Raw genomic sequence first — 19,794 nt, forward strand, 5'->3', positions numbered from 1 at the left:
GCTGAAGCTGCTCCACCCTGGAGAAGCCCCGCCCACTCCGACCGTCCAGTTTAAAGTCAACTGCTGGGCGCTAAACTGAGCATTCAGAGCGGCCTCCCAGGAAAGGAGTTTCTGCGAGCTTCTGTAAGTAGACACACTAATATTTTTGATCCCTCTTCTTTTCCTCTTCCCTCGCCCGACCGGTTCTTTCTTCCCGCCGAGCATCTAAATCCTCGTTGAGCATGTGAGCGCGGGAGGTCCCCACCCGGACGTCCGTAGACCGGTGCTTAGTGACCCTGGGTTCTGCGCTCAGGAAGTTAGGGAGTCCAGAATCGCCTCGCGGTCCCTGCAGCTTCTTGGAGAAACTGAGACCTGAGTTAGGGAAACGGCAAAGTCGGCCTGCAGTCCGACTGTACATGCATTCGTGCATGCGGCGGAAACGCCTGCACCCAGGAAGATCTGGGCTAGGAGTTTGCAGGATTGCTAAACTGAAGCAAATGAGAAAGATAGGGGTGAGGATTCGCACATGCGAGGTAGGAAGCCAGCCGAGCAGGCCAGGTCACGCACCAAGGGCACTGTACCAGGACCCTTTTCAAAGGGGTCCTTCTAGACTTGTGGCAAGTTCAGGAGGAACAGGGGCTGCTGCTTTGAAGAGAGACGGAAATATGAAGAGTCTTAAAAACAAAACAAAATGGAAATCCTCCCGTAAGATGGCTCTGCGGGTGAAGGTGCTTGCCCCGCAAGTCCTACAACCTGAGTTCGGTCCCTGGAACCCAAGGATGGAAGACTCGAACCCACTCCTGAAGGCGGTCTTCCGCCCTCTACAAGCCCTCGGTGACACGCATGCGACCCTCCCCCCCCCCAACCTGGGTCATGCACACACAAAATGACGATAACAATAAACCAGACTCAAGCTGAGTGTGGTGGAGCGTGCCTGCTGTGCCAGCTTGTGGAAGCAAGAGAATGAAGGGTTCCAAAAACAGCCTCTGTTACCTAGGGAGTTCAAGCCAGCCTGGGCTACACAGCCATGCCCTGTCTCAGAAAAACAACAAAATGAACTCGGAAATGTGGAGTAGAACGATAGTTATCAGAGACTGAGAAGGGTTGAAGTATTGGTCAAAGGGCACTGAGTCAGACAGAGTGACTCTTGGTGACAATGATTAGTTCAAAACGAAGCAGATTTCAAGTGTTTCGTCACAAAATGTTAGGTAAAGAAGATGACGGGCTTGTGAAACACTCTCCACCACTTCCACTGTGTCCTCTCAATGTAAGCAGTGAGCTGTCAGTTGGGGGAGGAGTGGGAGTGGTTGGAAAGAGGATGACTCAGCAGTTAGGAGCACTTGTTCTCGCCGAGGCTCGTCATCAGCACCTTATGATGGTTCACGGCAGGATCGGGTTGCGAGCTCGCTCAGGCCAGCCTGGGCTACGGGAACCCCTTGTCGAACCCAGAGACAAGTAAATGGAAAGAGCTGGGCTTTGTTTTCCCCCCCCCCCCCCATCGTCCTAGGGTGAGAGGGACGTAGTGGACAAACTGGTCAGTCCTCAGTGCTTATCTGGAGAATTCACTGAGGTCCCACGTGATGATGTGTAGTTCTGTGTCCCCAACCCTCCCTTTAAAGCACTGTGCAGCTTAGATTATCTGTTGGTTTTACCTGGAAGCAAGTTTAAGCCAGTTTCCATTTTGGAGCGGAAACCAGAGACAATGAGATGGAGCAGTGGCGCCCCCAAGTGGCTATGAGGTCCACGCTTCTGTAGGAAAAAAAAAAAAGACGTGACTTTGGTTCCTGTATTTCAGGTTTTTCCTGAAGAGTCACAGCAGGAGAGGCGAGAAATTGCTGGACTTTGCAGGTCCGCTAGTTGTCTAATGTCCTAGAGAAACTCCAGCATGAATTTGTCAGTTTATATGTTTCTTTTTGCTTTGAGAGCTTGTTTTAGCCTTTTTCCGCATCTGTGCACCTGAAGTGATTGGTAACAATGACTCTTACAGAAAAGCCATGGGAATAAAATGAGATCAAACATAGGAACTGCTTAGTATAATCCCAGAAAGCTGTAAATGGATGTGATTATATGGTAATAGGGTTGTGCTTGCTGGCCTCAGGGCTATGAGATGATCATTGACCACGTGTTTACCGTGTTCTAGGTACATCAAGATGGTGCAGGCTAAGAGCTGGACCCTGAAGAAGCACTTTGAAGGCTTTCCCACTGACAGTAACTTTGAGCTGAAGACAACTGAGCTCCCACCCTTAAATAATGGAGGCAAGTCAGAGCTGGCAGAGGCTGTAACCGTTAGCTTCTGCCGCCTAATGGAGAATCCATCCCCAAGTTTGACTACAGACAATTTTTCTTACTAGTTTACAAAAGTTCTGAGTGTTCACAGTTTATGCTAGTTTAAGCTGGGTGCTTCTTTGTAGGTCTCACCTGAGCTAAATGGTTAGTTACTTTAGGATAAGTTTCATTCATATGCCTAATAATAGAAGGTTTTCTACTGGGGTCAGGCTACAGCGCCGCCCTCCCTTTTTCTGGACAACCAGATTGGGTTCTTTCCTTGTGGTGGTCTTGTGGATTGGTGAGCTCCAGTGTTCAAGAATTTTTCAAGTTTCTACTTGTATTGCTTTTCTTAAAATCCCATGGATCAAAACAAGTTGCCCAGATTCAAAAGCTGGCAAATTTCTTTCTTTCCTCTTTTCCTTTCTTCTCTTCTCTTCTCTTCTCTTCTCTTCTCTTCTCTTCTCTTCTCTTCTCTTCTCTTCTCTTCTCTTCTCTTCTCTGTACACAATGTTGGGAGGCACTTATGTCTGTTTTGCAATCCACCACACAACCTTTTTAGGGTTTCTTTCCTATGCAGCTTGAATGTCATCACGGGTCCCCCTCCCCAGCATCTTTGATGAAGCTCATGTCTGGGTGCCTTACCCTTCATGGCTTTGACAAAGAAGGCTGTCTACTCTGTCCTGGTGAGCCTGATGATGACAGAGAGGCGAGCAGGTCTCAGCAGTTCTACCCAGATCCCAGCCCATGAGCGGTGTCCCTAGGGTGCTGCAGTGAGTTAGCGCTGGAGAACAGGGTGCAGTCCCTTGCCACGACAGAGTCACTCACTGAGGTTAAGTTGCAGTGGGCAAAACTTGGATACAAAGTTCCAGAAAATATACAGAGGAGGTCACTTCAGCAAAATATGTCTTCTTTTGTATCGATCAAAGAAGCTAGTAAAATGTTACGCATTCTGGTTAGTTTTGTCAAATTGGCACAAGCTAAAGTTATCTGAGAAGAACCTCAAGTGAGAAAAATGTCTCTATGGAACTGTGGGCAGGCAAGTCCATAGATACTTTCCTGGTCAGTGATTCACATAGGCGGGATCAGCCCAGTGTAGGCTCTGCCACCCTTGGTGGTCCTAGATTGTGTTAAGAAAGCACATGAGAGTGAGCCAGGAAGCAGAGTTCCTTCATGGCCTCTGCTTCAATTCCTCCCTCCAGGTGCCTCCCTGGAGCTCCTGCCCAGGATCTGTCCCTTTGTATGATTGGGGCAGATTTGGTCATGGTCTTTATCACAACAGTAGGAAGCAAAGGTGCTACATGACCACCATACCATGGCGGCTACAAAAGTGACCGTGTTAAGTTATTTAACTTGACCTTAAGTAGAATGGGACCATGGTTGAAAATGTCACATGAGGGGGCTGGAGAGATTGCTCAGAGCATTGGCTGCTCTTCCAGAGGTCCTGAGTTCAATTCCCAGCAACCACATGGTGGCTCACAAACCACTATAATGAGGTCTGGTGCCCTGTTCTGGCCTGCAGGCATACAGACAGACAGAACACTGTATACACAATAAATAAATATTTTTTTTAAAAAAGAAAGAAAATGTCACATGAATTGATCCCCCTAAAATAGTACAGGTAGCAGTATTATCGTCATCTTCATCATCATCAGCTGTGTTGGGTCAAATGTGAAAACCTTTCTTCTCTCCAATGGGAAGCACAGGTGGGGAGCTGGAAGTGTGAAACTCGCGGTAAGAAAGTTTTCCTTACATGCACAAGGTTTTAAAATCAATCCCCAGCATGGTAAAATTAATCACTAATAGCACGGATGAGCCGGGGACCCTAAGCAGGAAGACTAGGCTTGTTTATTCAGAATGCCGGGATATTGCAGCCATCCTGGCTTGCGTCGCTAACTACATCTCATTGGGTTTTTTTTGTAGAGGTCCTGCTGGAAGCCCTGTTCCTCTCTGTGGATCCTTACATGAGGTACTCTCTCCCTCCTCAGTTTTCATGTTTGTTGGCCCATAGTTTGAAGGACTGCAGCTCGTCTTTTAGGGTAGCCCATGATCAAAACAGCAGGCTTTCCTCGTTCTCCCTATACTGTAACAGTGGTGAGATTCCAGGGTCTCATCTTCTGTAGCCCAGGGTCAGCTCTGCGCAGTGTTCCCCTCCATTGCTCAGTGGAGCTGCTTCCAGGAGAGATGGGGAGAGGGGCAGGAGCTGGCCCCTATGTGCCCATTCCCTCCGGGCAACAGTGGAGCAGAAGGCGCTAAGATGAAAACCAGACCTTGCTGCCTTCTCTTCCCCAGTCTTTTGTGTTTTGTGATTCATAGTTGACTCAGACTTATAACTCCAAAAGCACTGGAGGGCAGCGAGGGAACAAATGCCCTTCCATGGCACTTCAGTGATTCCTTTTAACCTAAATAAGTAATACAGCTGATTGGCAAAGATTCAACTCTCTGTGGAAAGATACCATTTAAAGATGTTAACTAGCAACCGGGCGTGGTGGCTCATGCCTTGAGAAGCTGATGCAGGAAGACTGCAACTTTAAGACCAGTCATAGGGAGACTCTGTTAAATAAAACAAAATGGCAATTAGCATCCTTTCGGGGGTGCTTAGTGTTGGGGTAGCAGATACCAGCAGGGCCCGTGCTGTATTTTGAGTATGGTTGACAGAAACTGACCTCCAACTGAGCAGAGTGGTAAGACGCTCATATTCATTCATAGAATGTATATTTTGGGGTCCAAGCAGAGCCACCTCATGCTGCATCTCACCTGGTTTACTGCCCTGGCATATTGGATGTTGTTTTGACTCAGTGTTTTGCCATTTGGCTTGGTACTCAAGACTCAAGATATTAGATAGTCTTGTACACTAAGAGTGAATTCTGTTTTTTTTTTTTTTCCTTTTTTTTTAGAATTGCATCGAAAAGACTGAAGGAGGGTGATAAGATGATGGGTGAGCAAGTGGCCAGGTAAGTATTTACATCTGCCTTGGCGTTCAGATAAATGTCCTCCTCCAGCACCTGCCGGGTCTGTCTGTTCACTGCTCCCGCAGCTCCTTCTCCAGCCTCTGTGGTTCTCTAGGAAACAGTTTGGGAAGACCCGCCTCCTTCTTGACTGAGAGGGTCGGAAGGATGCTGTAGCTGTGCCGAATACCTTAGGGAAATGACTAAAAGGGAGGAATGGCTCGTTTTGGTTCATCGTTTCATAGGATTCAGTATGTAGCCCTTGCCTCTGTTGGTCCTGGGCCTGAGGTGAGAAGGATCATGGCAGGAACACAAAAAATATAAATTATATAAAACTAATCTAAAGTTGAGAGAGAAGCCAGGCGATGGTGGTGCACGCCTTTAATCCCAGCACTCGGGAGGCAGAGGCAGGCAGACCTCTGTGAGTTCGAGACCAGCCTGGTCTACAGTGCTAGTTCCAGGACAGGCTCCAAAGCCACAGAGAAACCCTGTCTCGAAAAACCAAAAAAAAAAGAAAAAAAAAAAAGTTGAGAGAGAATTAGGTTGCAAAACTTTACTTCAGTTATGTAAGTATAATATATATATTTGGATTTTTCAAGACAGGGTTTCTCCGTAGCTTTTTGGTTCCTGTCCTGGAATTAGCTCTTGTAGACCAGGCTGGTCTCGAACTCACAGAGATCCGCCTGCCTCTGCCTCCCGAGTGCTCGGATTAAAGGCATGCACCACCACTACCCAGCTTACATTATATATTTTAAATCTATCATTAAGATTACCTTGAAACATACCAAAAATTAGCTGTTATCTTTATGTTGTAGATTATAGCTGATATTTTTGTTTGTTTTTTTTAAGCATTTTTTAAATTTTGCTTTAAAAAATTGTGGTGCTTGTGATTCAGCCCAGGCCTGCGTGCACATCAGGCAAGTACTATATGACTGAGCTAAGTTTTCAGTCTGATATTTTCATTTTATTTAAACTTTCTAAAATAAATGTGATATTTAGCTGTAACTTGGGGGAGGGCTCATTCAAGAAGTAAGGTTTGAGTAAGAGGAGCTGCAAGAATCAGTAGATGAGGCAGAAAAGAGGCAGCTTAGGAAGGAAAGGCCAGAGGCCAGAGGTCAGAGGTCAGTGTCTTGGGACCCACAAGGGCGGAGTAGAGAGGTGGAGTCAGGTATTAAAGAAGAGAAGCCTGTTGGCCTGAGTTCCGTCCCTAGAACCCATGGTGGAAAGAGACCGGACTCTGGACAGTTGACCTCTGACCTCGATACACGTGCCATGGTACCTGTCTCCTCCTCCACACACATGAATAACAAATAAATAATTCAGAGATATTAAAACAGAGTAGCCACTGTGTTTCACAATCAGAAGGTTGTGAACTCAGTGGGCTGGTGAAGGAGGAAAGCATATTGTTCTGGTTTATCATGCGGATGGAGAATGAGAAAACTTGAGTATAAAATGGGGAAGATGGGGGGAAAAGATGAGATTATAAAATGGCCGAGTTGTGCCTTCTTACCGCTGAGAGAAAGGACGACAGAGAAGAAAAGGTTAACAATGTAAGAGAAAGGAGGACTTAGGGGACAGAGTGGGTCCCCAAGTGAGGGGGGAGGCTGATATATAGAGGATGGAGGAGAGAGGCCCCTGGATCCAGGGGACAGAGGACCCTTGCTAAGAAAGGAGAGAAATGGGCAGAGAAAGAGATTGGTGCGGGACCAGTTGAGAATGTTCTTTGGTGGTTCCTATATGACTAAGAACTAAGAAGAGATTCCTCAGAGTCAGTCATGGACGACTTAGCTCAATGCCCTCTGCTGAACATTCCCTACAAAGCATCCTGACCCCATGAATGGGAAAAGATATCACGTTACTTACTGTCTTTTTATCTTCCAGAGTTGTGGAAAGCAAAAACCCAGCCTTTCCCACGGGAACTGTTGTGGTGGCTTTAGCAGGCTGGACATCACATTCCATTTCTGATGGCAATGGACTGAGAAAACTGCCTGCAGAGTGGCCAGACAAGTTACCACTGTCTTTGGCTTTGGGGACAGTTGGCATGCCAGGGTAAGTGTTGTCATGGCATGTTTTGTTCATCAGAATGTCTAATGTTATAACTTAACCAGCAAGGAGAGACTTAAGGCACAAGGGCTGATTGGAAAAAAATTGTTAGGAATGAAAAAGGAAGGAGCTCAAGCAGAGAAGAATCTGTTAAGTAAATGAATGCAGAGAATGTTATACATAAAAGAATACAATATAATCTTTAGAAAGAAAGAAACCTTGGCTTTTATGATAACATAGACAAACCCAGAGGACATTAAATAAAGTAAGTCAGGTACAGAATGACAAATTCCACATGTTCTCATCTTCATCTTGTGTCAGCTTCTATTTATGTGAGAATGCTTGAAAGCAACAGTTTAAATGGAGGAAAGTTTTCTTCCAGATCATGGTTTCAGTTAATTAGCACATTTGTTTTAAGCCTGGGACAAGGCCAATGATCATGGTATAAGGGGAATTATGGGGCAGAATTGTCTATCTGATGGCACCCAGGATGAAGAGAAAAACAAGGAGCCAAAAATGAGATGTATCTTTCTAGGGCATTGTCCTCAGTGACCTACTTCCTCTGACTAGGTACCAGCTCCTATCAATGCCATCATATTTTGAATCCATCATGGGATTAATGCATTGCTTACATCAGCGCTCTCATGATCTAATCACTTTGTCAAATCCCTGTCTCTGAACACTGGTACACTGGAAACCAAACCTTAATCACAAGAGGCTTGGGGAAGACACAGCTTATCTCCAAACTGTAGCATAAGTGGGATTTAGAAAGTTGAACCAATAGATGTTGAGAATATAATGATGGGGTTTGAGAGATATGTGGTTTAAAGATACAAAAAATTTTTAATTTTTGTTGTGGGGATCTCCTGAGTGCTGAGTGGCGTGCACCACCACTGTCTGAGGGGGAGAGTATGGAGGGGAAAGAGATGAGAAAGAGTCTGAATCTATTCCCACATCCGTATGTGTTCCCGTAGCCTCACTGCCTACTTTGGCCTGCTTGAAATCTGTGGCGTGAAGGGTGGAGAGACAGTGATGGTCAACGCAGCAGCAGGAGCAGTGGGCTCAGTAGTGGGGCAGATAGCCAAGCTCAAGGTAAGTGTCTTTCTCTAGCCACACCTCTGCAGGACCCATGGCACATGCTGGGAATGCAGTCGTGAATACAGAGGACTTTCTGCACTCAAGGGGGTGTACGATCAACTTTCTGGGACTTGTTTAGAAGACAGAGGCTGAGAAAGGGGAGGATGAGAAAATGAAAACAATAAAGATGACCAGTGTTAACTGATAACACAGCAGATATCAAGTCAGGCATGAACCCATCTGGTTTACTGAGTATATATGCACACAAACATATATGTGTGTATGTATAATATATGTTTTATTACACACATATGTTTTGTTTTTACTGTGTCTTCTCTTGCTCACTTTAATTGCCTTCTTTCATGACTCCAGAAATACAAAGAGGGACTTGAGGTCAGCCGAACCAGGAGTCATCACCCAACAGTCTATTGCAAAGACTGTTGCATCAGAAAGAAGCGAGCAATCAGTATAGGTGGTGGGGTCATTGTTTGGGAATGAACTCCTGGAACAGAAATGGAAGCAGAGTGTAGACTCTGACTTGGGCAGCTCTCTGCTCAAGGGATCCAGTCTGACGGCGAGTGTACAGGATAGCAGGCAGCTCAGACCTGGTTAGGATTTGTTTTCTCATATTGGGGATGTTCTCAGGTGACCTGACTGAGTGATGTAGCTTTGCCAACGGCTTCTGTAGAGGACTTAGGACGTGTTCTTATAGGGCAAGGTCAGTGGAATAGAGTTGAATGTAGAGCTGTACCCGATAGCCAAGGGCTGGCCTCTGTTACTAATAGGCACTTGGACACAACTGAGGCTGTAGGAAACACTTAGATGAGTAAAGAAGCTGAATCTCATAAACACTGTCTCAGCTTTTGTTATTTAACCTTACAACCAGCGAGTTACATTTATCTTCCAACGTCATTCTGGCATTCCAGAAATGCAAGAAATATTGGCACACTATAGATTGAAACCTTTGGAACTGATGGTTTTAGGGCGAGGCTGGTAACTGAACCAGGGTCTAGGACGTGTTAAGCACAGACTCTACCACTGAGCTGATAGGATTTAAGGATAATTTTGCCTGTATCGTTTGAGTTTGATTTGTAGGCTTTGTTTTTCTCTTTTTCTGAACTCAGAAGGTCTAGCTATATTGTAGCATAGGCTATATTTACAAAATTAAATTAGAAGTATTTCCAATATTTAAATTGCAAATGTTTTACTAAAAATATAGATGACTATAGACATGACTCCATGGGCAAAGAGACTTACTGTACCTACCTGATGACCCAAGTTCAGCCTCTGATATAAAGGTGCAAGGAAAAGGGGAGAACCAGCTCTCCAAAGTTGTCTTCTGACCTCCTCATATGTGCTGTTACATGCGTGTACCCATACCTACATGTCATAAGTGCATGCACATGGTTAGTAATAAATATAAAAATTTAAAACTAGCTGAGAGAAAGGGGAAATGATGTTCCAAAGAAGCATTGCACTGTGCTGGAGAGATGGCTCAGTAGTTCTGAGCACTGCTGCTCTTCCAGAGGGTCCAAGTTCAGCTCTCAGCACCCGCATAGAGGCTCCCAATCACCTGTTTATCTAGATGGAGAGGATCTGTCTTCTGGCCTTTCTACACACCTGCACATGCACACGTGTGCATATGCAGACACACACACACACAATTAACACAGCGACAACAAAGATGAAGCACCACACCGAGATAAGATTTACGTCATTGGAGGAAAAGAGATGCCCCAGAGTGAAGAGACCAGGAGGTCAAGTGACCAGGTTGTTGAAGCAGCAGGTTGAAATGAACGGCAAACCGAATAGATCTACTGAGTGGTCAGGCTAGCTGTAGTTGAGTTCTAGGCTGGGGACCAGTTTCACCCTCAGGGTCTGTTGACTTCCTGTGGAATTCCTTGCGTTTGGTGTGTGCCGTGGTTTGGGTAGGAATTGTGTTCCCATAGGTTGAAAGCTGGTTCCCACTTCAGAAGTGATTGGATTTGGAAAGTTCTGACCTCATCAATGGATCAGCCTACGGATAGGCTCATCGGATGGTTTGATGGCATTGTTGGTAGATGAGACAAACTAGGAGAGCTTAGCTGGAAGAAGTAGGTCATTGGTATTGTCTTTGTTTTAGATTCTTCTTATCCATCTCTGTCTCTTTCTGCTGGCCACCATAGTTGCGTGGCTTTCCTAAGGCCATGCCCTTCTGCTGTGATAAACATATCATACACCCCAGAAACATGGAGTCACACTGTGAGCCAGGTGTCTCTTTCCTCCTTTACATTGTTTTCTCAGCTGTTTTTGTCATAGTGGGGAAAAGTTGACCTGCGCAAGGTGTGCTCTTGAGTAACAACATGATTGTGTAACGTGGGAACGTGGAATTGGGCCCTGCTTCATTAATAGTCTGCATTGTCCCCCATTTAGGGCTGCAAAGTTGTTGGTGCCGCAGGGTCTGATGAAAAGGTTAACTACCTTAAGAAGCTTGGATTCGATGTTGCCTTTAACTACAAGACAGTAAAGTCTTTGGAAGAAGCATTGAGAACGGCTTCTCCTGACGGTTACGATTGCTATTTTGACAATGTAAGTACAATCTGAGCTTACCCGATTTACCAATAATGTATTACATAAAGGAGCATCTTTCTAAAGTTTCCGTCTAGAATATACGAATCAAGTACACTCTTTATGGGGGAAAGATTTGTTAAGGTATACAGACCATGGAATTCATTCATTTAAACTGAATAGCCAGACATAGTAGGCATACCTATAATACCAGCACTCATGAGGCTGAGACAGGAGGATAGCAGGCTCAAGGCAAGCCTGAGCTTTGTAATGTTACCATGTTCCCATATCGAGCACTGAATAAATAAATAAATAAATAAACAAACAAATAAACCCACTGTAAAATTTTAGCCTAAGGATGTAACTCAGCAATAGGGCTTGTTGCCTGCCATGTACACAGCCCTGCATCCAGTCCCTGCACTGTAAATGAAAGAAAGTTCAGATCTTAACCATTTTTAGTATCAAACTGTCTTTGTGACCACAGTTGTTGAATATTTATCACTCCCCAAAGAAACATTAATTCTCAGTTACCTCTGTCTTTTCTCCTCAAAAATGTGTTCTTTTTGTGACTGGCTTCTTTCACTTAGCAAAAACGATTCCAGATCATCCGTGTTATAGTAGGTATTCATACTTGTTTTTTTTCTAATGAGTGAATGATATTTCACTGTATGGATATACTACAGTTTGCACCTGTTTATCAGTTGACAGGCGTCTGATTTTTCACTGTGTAATGCTACTGTGAACATTCACACACAAATTTTTGTTTGAATTCATTTTCATTTCTCTTGGATATTCATCTATGAGTAGAATTGCTAGGTCATATGGAAACTTCATGTTTACATTTTGAGGAATTGCCAATGTATTTTTGCAAAATAACTACACTGTCATACATTCCTACCAGTAGTCTCAAAGGGCTAGAATTTTCCATAGCCTTAATGTTACCTGTAATGACTGCCTTTCTTCTTCTTCTTCTTCTTCTTCTTCTTCTTCTTCTTCTTCTTCTTCTTCTTCTTCTTCTTCTTCTTCTTCTTCTCCTCCTCCTCCTCCTCCTCCTCCTCCTCCTCCTCCTCTTCTTCTTCTTCCTCATCTTCTCCTTCTCCTCCTCCTCCTCCTTCTCCTCTTCCTCCTCCTCCTCCTCCTCCCCTCTTCCTCTTCCTCCTTCTCCTCTTTCTTTCTTCTTCTTCTACTTTTTTTTATTTTTATTTTTCTTTCTTTCTTTTTTTGCCATGATAGGGTTTCTCTGTGTAGCTTTGGAGCCTGTCCTGGAACTCAACCTGTAGACCAGGCTGACCTTGAACTCACAGAGATACACCTGCCTCTGCTTCCTGAGGGTTGGAATTAAAGGCTTGCACCACCACTGCCTGACTTGTGACTGGTTTTCTTATATCCATCTTACTCTGACTGAAGTGATTTCAATATGATTTTGATTTACATTTCCTTGTGACAAATGACACTGAAGACATACTCATGGACATACATGTATCATGTTTGGGAACATGTATACAGAACTTTGGCCTAGCTCTCAACTGGATTATCAGTTCTTTATATATGAGTACACATCTCTTCATTGAAGTTAAATTTCATTATTGCAGTAGCTGTGTTCTGTAAAGTAACCAGGAATATTGAACTATGGCTCCTAGGCAAAATGTCTACATGTGAACATTTCTCATGTGGATTATAATCTTTAATCCTAATCCCCCTTCTTTGTAGTTTATTTACTTTATTTTACAAAGGAGAAATGAGGTTTGGATTGTTATACTAAACTGAAGTCTTAAGTAACTTGCCCTCATTATGTAGCTGGGAATAACCTCAATTTTCTGATCCTTTTGCCTCTACCTCTTAGAAATGTTCCTTTCTGATATGTATTTCAGCCGCAATCACTACAACCGCTGTATTGATTTAATCAATTTTGTTGATTCTCCTTAGTGGACTTTTACCATTTTTTAACGTGTTATGTTTTTTGTTTGTTTTCTGGCTGTCTATTTAGGTGGGCGGAGAGTTTTCAAACACTGTTATAGCCCAGATGAAGACGTTTGGGAGAATTGCCATCTGTGGGGCCATCTCTCAGTACAACCTCACCGGTCCACGTTCACAAGGTATGTGCTCCTCCATGTAGGAGGACTGGACAGAGTCACAGACACGGGGATGAGGCGGGGGTAGTTGTCATGTCTTCACAGGTGTGGGTGGGCCTTGCCTCCTAGAGCAGCAAGACGTCTGTGCTTCATGGGCGTCTGACAATTTCCCCTAAAAGAGAAAAAGGCCTGGCTGCTCCCGCCCTCCGGGCACACATGCTCTTTGATTGGCCTCTTTCATTTCTCTTGTGCTCTCTATCTCTCTCTTCCTCACTTTCCTATACTGAGATCCCTCCCTCCCTCTCCTTTATACTCCCAGGGGTCCAAAAGCAGTGTGAGGTGAGAGCCCTATGCTCTTTGCTTCTGTGTTGTGAGGGATCCTGTGTGAGCCTCTGTTACAAGATGAATGGCTGACACAAGACAGAGCCCAGTGCTTCGACTCCTCACATCGGGTCTTCTCTCTGCTATCAGGACGATAGATTTAGTTGAGGCTTCCGAGGAAGAAGAAGAAGAAGAAAAAGGAATCTTTGGGTCTCTAATCAGGATATGGGTGACCATAGAACGACTGCTTACTTCTTCAATCCTGGGCTTGATTTGTGAATAAAAGCCCATAGCACTGATTGCCAGCAGCACTGCCTAGAGACGGGGGAGCTTAGAGCAGTGGGGCTGAAGACGGACTGATTGCAGATTCCCTCGTGAGTTATGGAAAATCAAAACACTACCTTCTTCAGCCAGGAAACTCCAGATTTGCTTGGCAATCTCATTGATAGGGACACCCCCCTCCCACACATCTTCTTTTGCAATTGATGCTAAGGTGAAATTTTGGGAAACCATCTGTCCGCCAACCAAAGACAGCTCCAGGATATATTTTCTTAACCACAGTCTAAATAGGTGCAATCAAATATTCCTGATCTAGTTGTTTTTTTTTTGCAATTAGTCTTTTGAATTTCTGCTACTCAAATAGGTCTTAGAGATGGCAGTAGAGTTGTCTATTTTAATCAGATGGGATTCTGCCTTGCTTCTGAGGCCAGGAATTCTAGCACATTCCAGTATCAGTATAGCTCAGAGACAAGCCAGTATTTCTGCCAACTTACAACCATATTTGCTTTGTTGCACTCAAAAGAAACCAATGTTCCTGTTGGGGTACTGAGCTCAGCAACAGTATTTCAGTCTCCTCCAAGATGAGGAAATGAAGGTTCCCACCTATGTGGGTGGTGTGTGCACATAGGTGTGGGTATGTATGGAGGTCAGAGGTCAACCTTAGGGATCTTCCCAATTGCTCTCCATTTTGACTTTTTGAGACTATTGCCTCTCACTGAAGCTGGAGCCCATCAATTCATCTAGATGGCTGGCCGATGACTTCAAGGGATCCTTCTACTTGGTGTTATAAATTCGTATTGCTGTGCCTAGCTTTTACATGGGTGCCAGGGATCTGAACTCTTGTTCTCGTGTCGAATGGCAATCATTTTACTGACTGAGCCCAATCTCCCTAGCCCAGGCTGGACCTTTAACTCTGAGGGAAATAAGGTTGCTGTGGGTCTGTTGAAGAAGCGTCATGCTGCAGGACGGTCTGAGCATGGGCAGCGTTATGACTTAACGCATTTGTTCTGAGGCACATCCCAGCATTTATATATGTCCCGCATCATGTGCCAATTTCTATTGGTTCAAGACAAGGCTCCATTTCTTTCTTCCAAGTAGTGAGTGGAGACTTTAGCCTTAAGTTGCACCAGTTGTCCAAGACACCAAAGATGGCTTGCTTCTGTTCTCCTGACCTTGCCATTCCATAAGCCCACTTCCACTGACTCTCGGAGAGTGTGTAACTCCAACCCTGCACCATACCTCAGCTGCTGGCTCCCAGGCAGCCAGTGTGGCTTCTCTCTTCCTGCTCTCTGTTTCCCTGTGGAGCGTTTATGCTCACGGGCTCTGGGGCTTGGCGTGCGGATGTCTCTGGGGCCATTCTTCTCCCCCACTGCTTGGTTAGTGCTGGCCCTGTGGATCAGAAAGGAGCGGAGGAAGCAGAATGGGGAGGGGGTGCTTGGAGATCCGAGACAGTGTGTCTCACTGTGGACACGTCCCAGGACCCTGTGACTATGAGTGAATGCTCCTTTTCCAGGCCCACCCCCAGAGGCTGTGATTTATCAGCAACTCCGCATGGAGGGGTTCCTCGTTACCCACTGGCAGGGAGATGTTCGCCAGAAGGCTCTGATAGACCTGATGAATTGGGTCTCAGAGGTAAGGGGACCCAGCCACTCCCACTGCCCACCAGCTCCCGCAGACTTTTACAACTCACAACCCTCAGTCCTTCAATCCCCCCCCTTTTAAGATTTATTAGTCATGTATTTTATATATCTGAGTGCTCTGTCTTCACACACGTCAGAAGAAGGAATCTGATCCCACTACAGATGGTTGTTGGCAGCCACCATGTGGTGGCTGGGAATCGAACTCAGGACCTCTGGAAGAGCAGTCAAGTGCTCTTAACTGCTGAGCCATCTCTCCAGCCCCCAATTCTTCCCTTTTCTGTCTCTCCTTGTCTGTTGAATCAGTGTTTTCATATATAAACATTCTTTCCTCATCTTAAAAAGGAAAATAAATTTCTTTAAATTTTTGTTTGGGGGTTGAGGGTGAAGGCCGGAATGGAACCAGTGTGTCACCGTGTATCCCATGCTAATCTCAAGTTCATGCTATTCTTTTCTCAGCATCCTGAATCCTGAAGGTACAGACAGGCACCACTCATGCCCGTAGCCTCTCTGAGTTTCATTGCTATTCAGACCCATCCACTTCATAACAAAATACCTAGAGGTGGTCTTGTCTATGTTTATTCATATAGTTTCTTTCTTTGCATTTTTTCCTCTTGTTTTTGTTTTTTTCTTGATTCAGGGTTTCTTTGTGTAATAGTCCTAATTGTCCTGGAGCTCCCTTGGTAGACCAGGCTGGCTTGAACTCACAGAGATCTGCCTGTCTCTGCCTCCTGAGTGCTGGGATATCAAAGATGTATGCCACCACCGCCTAGCTACCTCTCTCTTTGCATCTTCTCTTATCCAGCCATTTGGTCCTAAAGACAACAGCTGGGACAACAGGTGCCTGCTGTTTGGGGGTTGGAGTGGAGAACTGCTTCAAACAAGAAGCAGTGAAGTTGAGCTGCCTTAATTTCTTTCTAATTCACCTCTTTGTTTCCTGCCCCAACCCCCTACTCCCCAGCCCAATGCTGGGATTCAACTCAAAGGCTTCACAAACGCTAAACAAACATTTTCCCTTACTGAGACCCCCAACTTAAAAAAAATACACCTTTTATTTTAACACAATTACAAACTGATAAGAAAAACTTGGGAAGACAGTGTAGGAAGCTTCCGCATACCCTCCTGTTATACCTAATTTCCCTTATTATTAAAATTTCACTAGTATTTGCGTTAGTTTTCTAGGGCTGCCGACACAAAGCACCACAGGATGGGTGGCTTAGTCAACAGAAATTCATTCTAGAGGCTACTCACCTGAGAGCAAAGTACCAGCGGGTTCTCGCTTCTTCAGAGGTTTTTCTTCCTACATCGTCTTGTGGTCTTCTCTGGGTGTGTCTGCCTTAGTTTCAAAAGGGACACCAGTCCTGCTTGCTCATGACATGCTCATATGACCTCATTATGTTTTAATTATGTCTTTAAACATCCAGTCTTAGAAGATACTTGCTTTCTGGTTACTGGGGAATTTAGGACTTCCGCAGAGGAATTCGGGTGGTGGGTAGGACACAGTTCTATCCACAGCAATATTCATTCTGTAGTTTTAATCATCACACCAGATTTTAGCTTTCTGTCCTATGCGGGGGCCTCTGTCCTTTTAAAGTAGGAATGGGCCAGAGCTTTGAAGTCAGGGATTCAAATTCCACTTCCCGTGTGCTTTTTGAGTGACCTCAAGCGGTGGCATGACCATAAGTCTATAGAGAGTATTCAGCCATCCTTGGCTGATGATGTACAAACGTTATCAGGTAGCTTGGGTTTCTACATAAAACCCCTTTAAAAACAAAAACCCTGAAGCTGGGTGTATTAGTATGTGCCTGTCCGAGGAGGTAGGAGGACCAAGGGTTCAAGGCCAACCTGGACTACAATAGCCAAACTCTGTCTTAAGAGAACCAAACAATCCTTGAATCTGTAAAGTACATAAAAAACCTCTGATATGAACCCTTTCCTCCCTTTCTTCTAAGTAACTGGTAACACTCAGGGTGAACCTTGGTTAGAAGGAAGAACGAAGTGTCTTGTTGCTAGGATGAGAAGAGAACATCATTTGGAAAATGAAATCAACCCATGATTGTTGTTTTGGTGCAGGGTAAAATCCAGTATCACGAGTACATCCAAGAAGGATTTGAGAAGATGCCAGCGACGTTCATGGGGATGTTGAAAGGAGAAAATTTGGGGAAGGCAATAGTGAAGGCATGAAGAAAACATGACATAAGCATCATCACTGGAGGGTTAGGTCATCTTTAATCATCTGTACACAAATGTACACTGCCTTATGTAAGAAATAACTGCAAGGAATTTGACCTATCTACTAAAATACCTGTGTGATTTTTTTTTAAAAATCTATGATAGAGAATGAAATCTCCTGACAAACAACAAGAAGTTGTTTGCCTCGTTCAGCTCCTCCTAGGTGATTGTAAGAAATAATGGCTTCGGTGTCTTGCCACACCAACTCCAGTGTCATCTGTGTGACATGACATATGTCATTATGCCGGACGGGAGCTACGTGTCCCATGGGACTAGGCTTCCTGGAGGTCAATGGCAGACAGCCTGGTCTTAGCCACAGCTGAGGCATAGACGGGTTTCTCGATTAGCTGGCTATGCGGGATATGAGCTTTGCACAATCTCTTATAATAATGATATTCTATATATATACAAGACAAGGATCATTCTCTTCAGAAACAGCTCTGGGATAGGAAAGCACAGTATGGGAATGTATAAGACTACAGCAGAACCTTTGTCATACACAGGGTGTATGATGAGCAAGAGAATAGATGGGTTATTGTTGATGGACAAAGACTGTTATATTATACTTTCAACTTTATGGATAGGCTTGCTAGATCCCAAACCCCATGATGTCTGCTGCATAAGAAGGTACTAAAAAGTATAGTTCAGCAGGTGCAGAGAACTGATTAGGTATATTTGGTCACTAGATGAAATAAAGGGTTAGGAAGAAGAAGGGCCATGATAGCAATAATAAGACAGAAACTTTCTATTCATAAGATGAAACCACTTGCCTGAGGTTTACATTCCCAAGGACAAGAGTTCCTCTTCTAAGGATGCTTTATGTCTAACACCTGTCCCTGATAATATGCTTTTCTTAAATATTGCTGATGTGACTAAAAGAAGCTTTCATACTGTGCCAACCAATGACACATGACCTTTTGATTTGTTCTTTGTTTGAATACTATATAATGAAAACATGAATTCAGTAAAATCGCAGCAGATTCCAACCACTCTCTTGTGTGTTCTGTCTGTCTGTCATTCGCCGAACTTGTGCCTTCCTGTTACCAAGACCCTGCTTCTCCCACGGTCTGAGTGGCTCCCCTGGGCCAGTTCGTGGCAGTGTCTGTTCTAATTTTCTTTTCTGTTGCTGCAACAAAAGCAATTTAGGTGAGGAAAAGGTTTATTCGGCTTACACTTTCTGGTTACTGCCTGTCAGTGAGAGAAATTAGGGGAGGAAGCTGTAAGTAGGCCTGCTTTGTATTCCATTAGCTTTGTCTCTAACCAGGGAACTCATAGCCAAGGCCACTTGCTAGCTAGCGCATGCAGGCTGGTGCTCAGCTAACTTTCCTGTACAGTCCACCATCCACTGCCTAGGAGATGGCACCTCCCACAGTGGGCTTAGCCTAGGAGATGGTACCTCCCACAGTGGGCTTAGCCTCCTACATCAATGAGTAATAAAGAGGCTTCCACAGACCTGTCCACAGGCCAGTTTGATTGAAGCAGTTGTCAAGATCAACGTTCAAGCTAACTGGAGCAGTGTCCAAAAGCTTAAAGTGACCTAACTCCATGCAGACATTGGTGAATTTGATGGTGTAAGATTTGTACCCCAATTGCATATAATACTCGATACTTATGTGTTGAAATAGAAAGCGGCGGGGCTGCGTCCCCAACACCCCGGCTGCTTGGCTAGCTTATGCCCGAAATAACACACAAACTGTGTTCATTTAAGAACTGCTTGGCCCATGAACTCTAGCCCTTACAGGCTAATTCTCGCACCTGGACTAGCCCATTTCTAATGATGTTTGTAAGCACCCCAAGGTGCGCTTACCGGGAAGATTCTAGCCTACATCCATCCGGGATTGGAGGAGCTTCATTGCGTGCATCTGCCTGGGAGAGCTGAGCATGGCGTCTCTGCTCCAGCAGAGCTGTCGGGTCTCTCTGGGAGCAGAGCAGAGTCTGACCTCACTTCCTCTTCCGCCCAGAATTCTATTGTTTACTCCTCCCATCTATGTTCCAAGCCATGAGGCCAAGCAGCTGGTTTATTATAACTTAACCAATGAAATCAACAGATTGATATATGACACTCCCACATCACTTATGATGCTAGAAGAAAAACAAAACCGAACACACTGCTGCCATCTGGAGGTCTCAGTGCCAGCCTACACTGGTGTGCTGTGTAGTGAGGCTAATGCCACTTGTCATACCAAGGAAGGAATCTCATTCAAAACAGCTGGAACTGAGGAGTGTTAGGGCAAGGGACCACCTTATATTGTATACTGGTGCTTTTTGAATCCTGAACATTTTGAAAAAATTTGTTGACAAATAAAATTAAAAACTGGAATTCCCTGCTTTTGTCTGCACTCTGAAGTTTTGAGACAGAGCTTCTCTGTACAGCCTTGGCTGTCCTAGAACTCT

The 19,794-nt window shown here is 44.7% G+C and overlaps 1 protein-coding gene and 1 long non-coding RNA gene across 2 annotated transcripts; one reads left to right on the top strand and one right to left on the bottom strand.

Moving 5' to 3' along the window:
• Positions 1-18,389, top strand: Ptgr1 (prostaglandin reductase 1). Its single transcript, XM_050164722.1, has 10 exons — positions 1-123; positions 2,120-2,235; positions 4,168-4,213; positions 5,142-5,198; positions 7,074-7,241; positions 8,210-8,327; positions 10,725-10,880; positions 12,847-12,955; positions 15,045-15,163; positions 17,242-18,389. Exons 2-10 carry the CDS (start codon positions 2,130-2,132, stop codon positions 17,350-17,352), a joined length of 990 nt encoding a protein of 329 aa, XP_050020679.1. The 5' UTR covers positions 1-123; positions 2,120-2,129; the 3' UTR covers positions 17,353-18,389.
• LOC126515238 (uncharacterized) lies at positions 17,904-19,794 on the bottom strand. Its single transcript, XR_007595782.1, has 2 exons — positions 18,797-19,794; positions 17,904-18,763 (listed from the first exon to the last, which is right to left on the bottom strand). It is a non-coding gene; the product is annotated as an uncharacterized lncRNA (long non-coding RNA).

The sequence above is a fragment of the Alexandromys fortis genome, unplaced genomic scaffold, assembly GCF_014885135.2.
Source record: "Alexandromys fortis isolate MF-2015 unplaced genomic scaffold, M_Fortis_MF-2015_v1.1 scaffold_18, whole genome shotgun sequence".
In the NCBI taxonomy this organism is placed as follows: domain Eukaryota; kingdom Metazoa; phylum Chordata; class Mammalia; order Rodentia; family Cricetidae; genus Alexandromys; species Alexandromys fortis.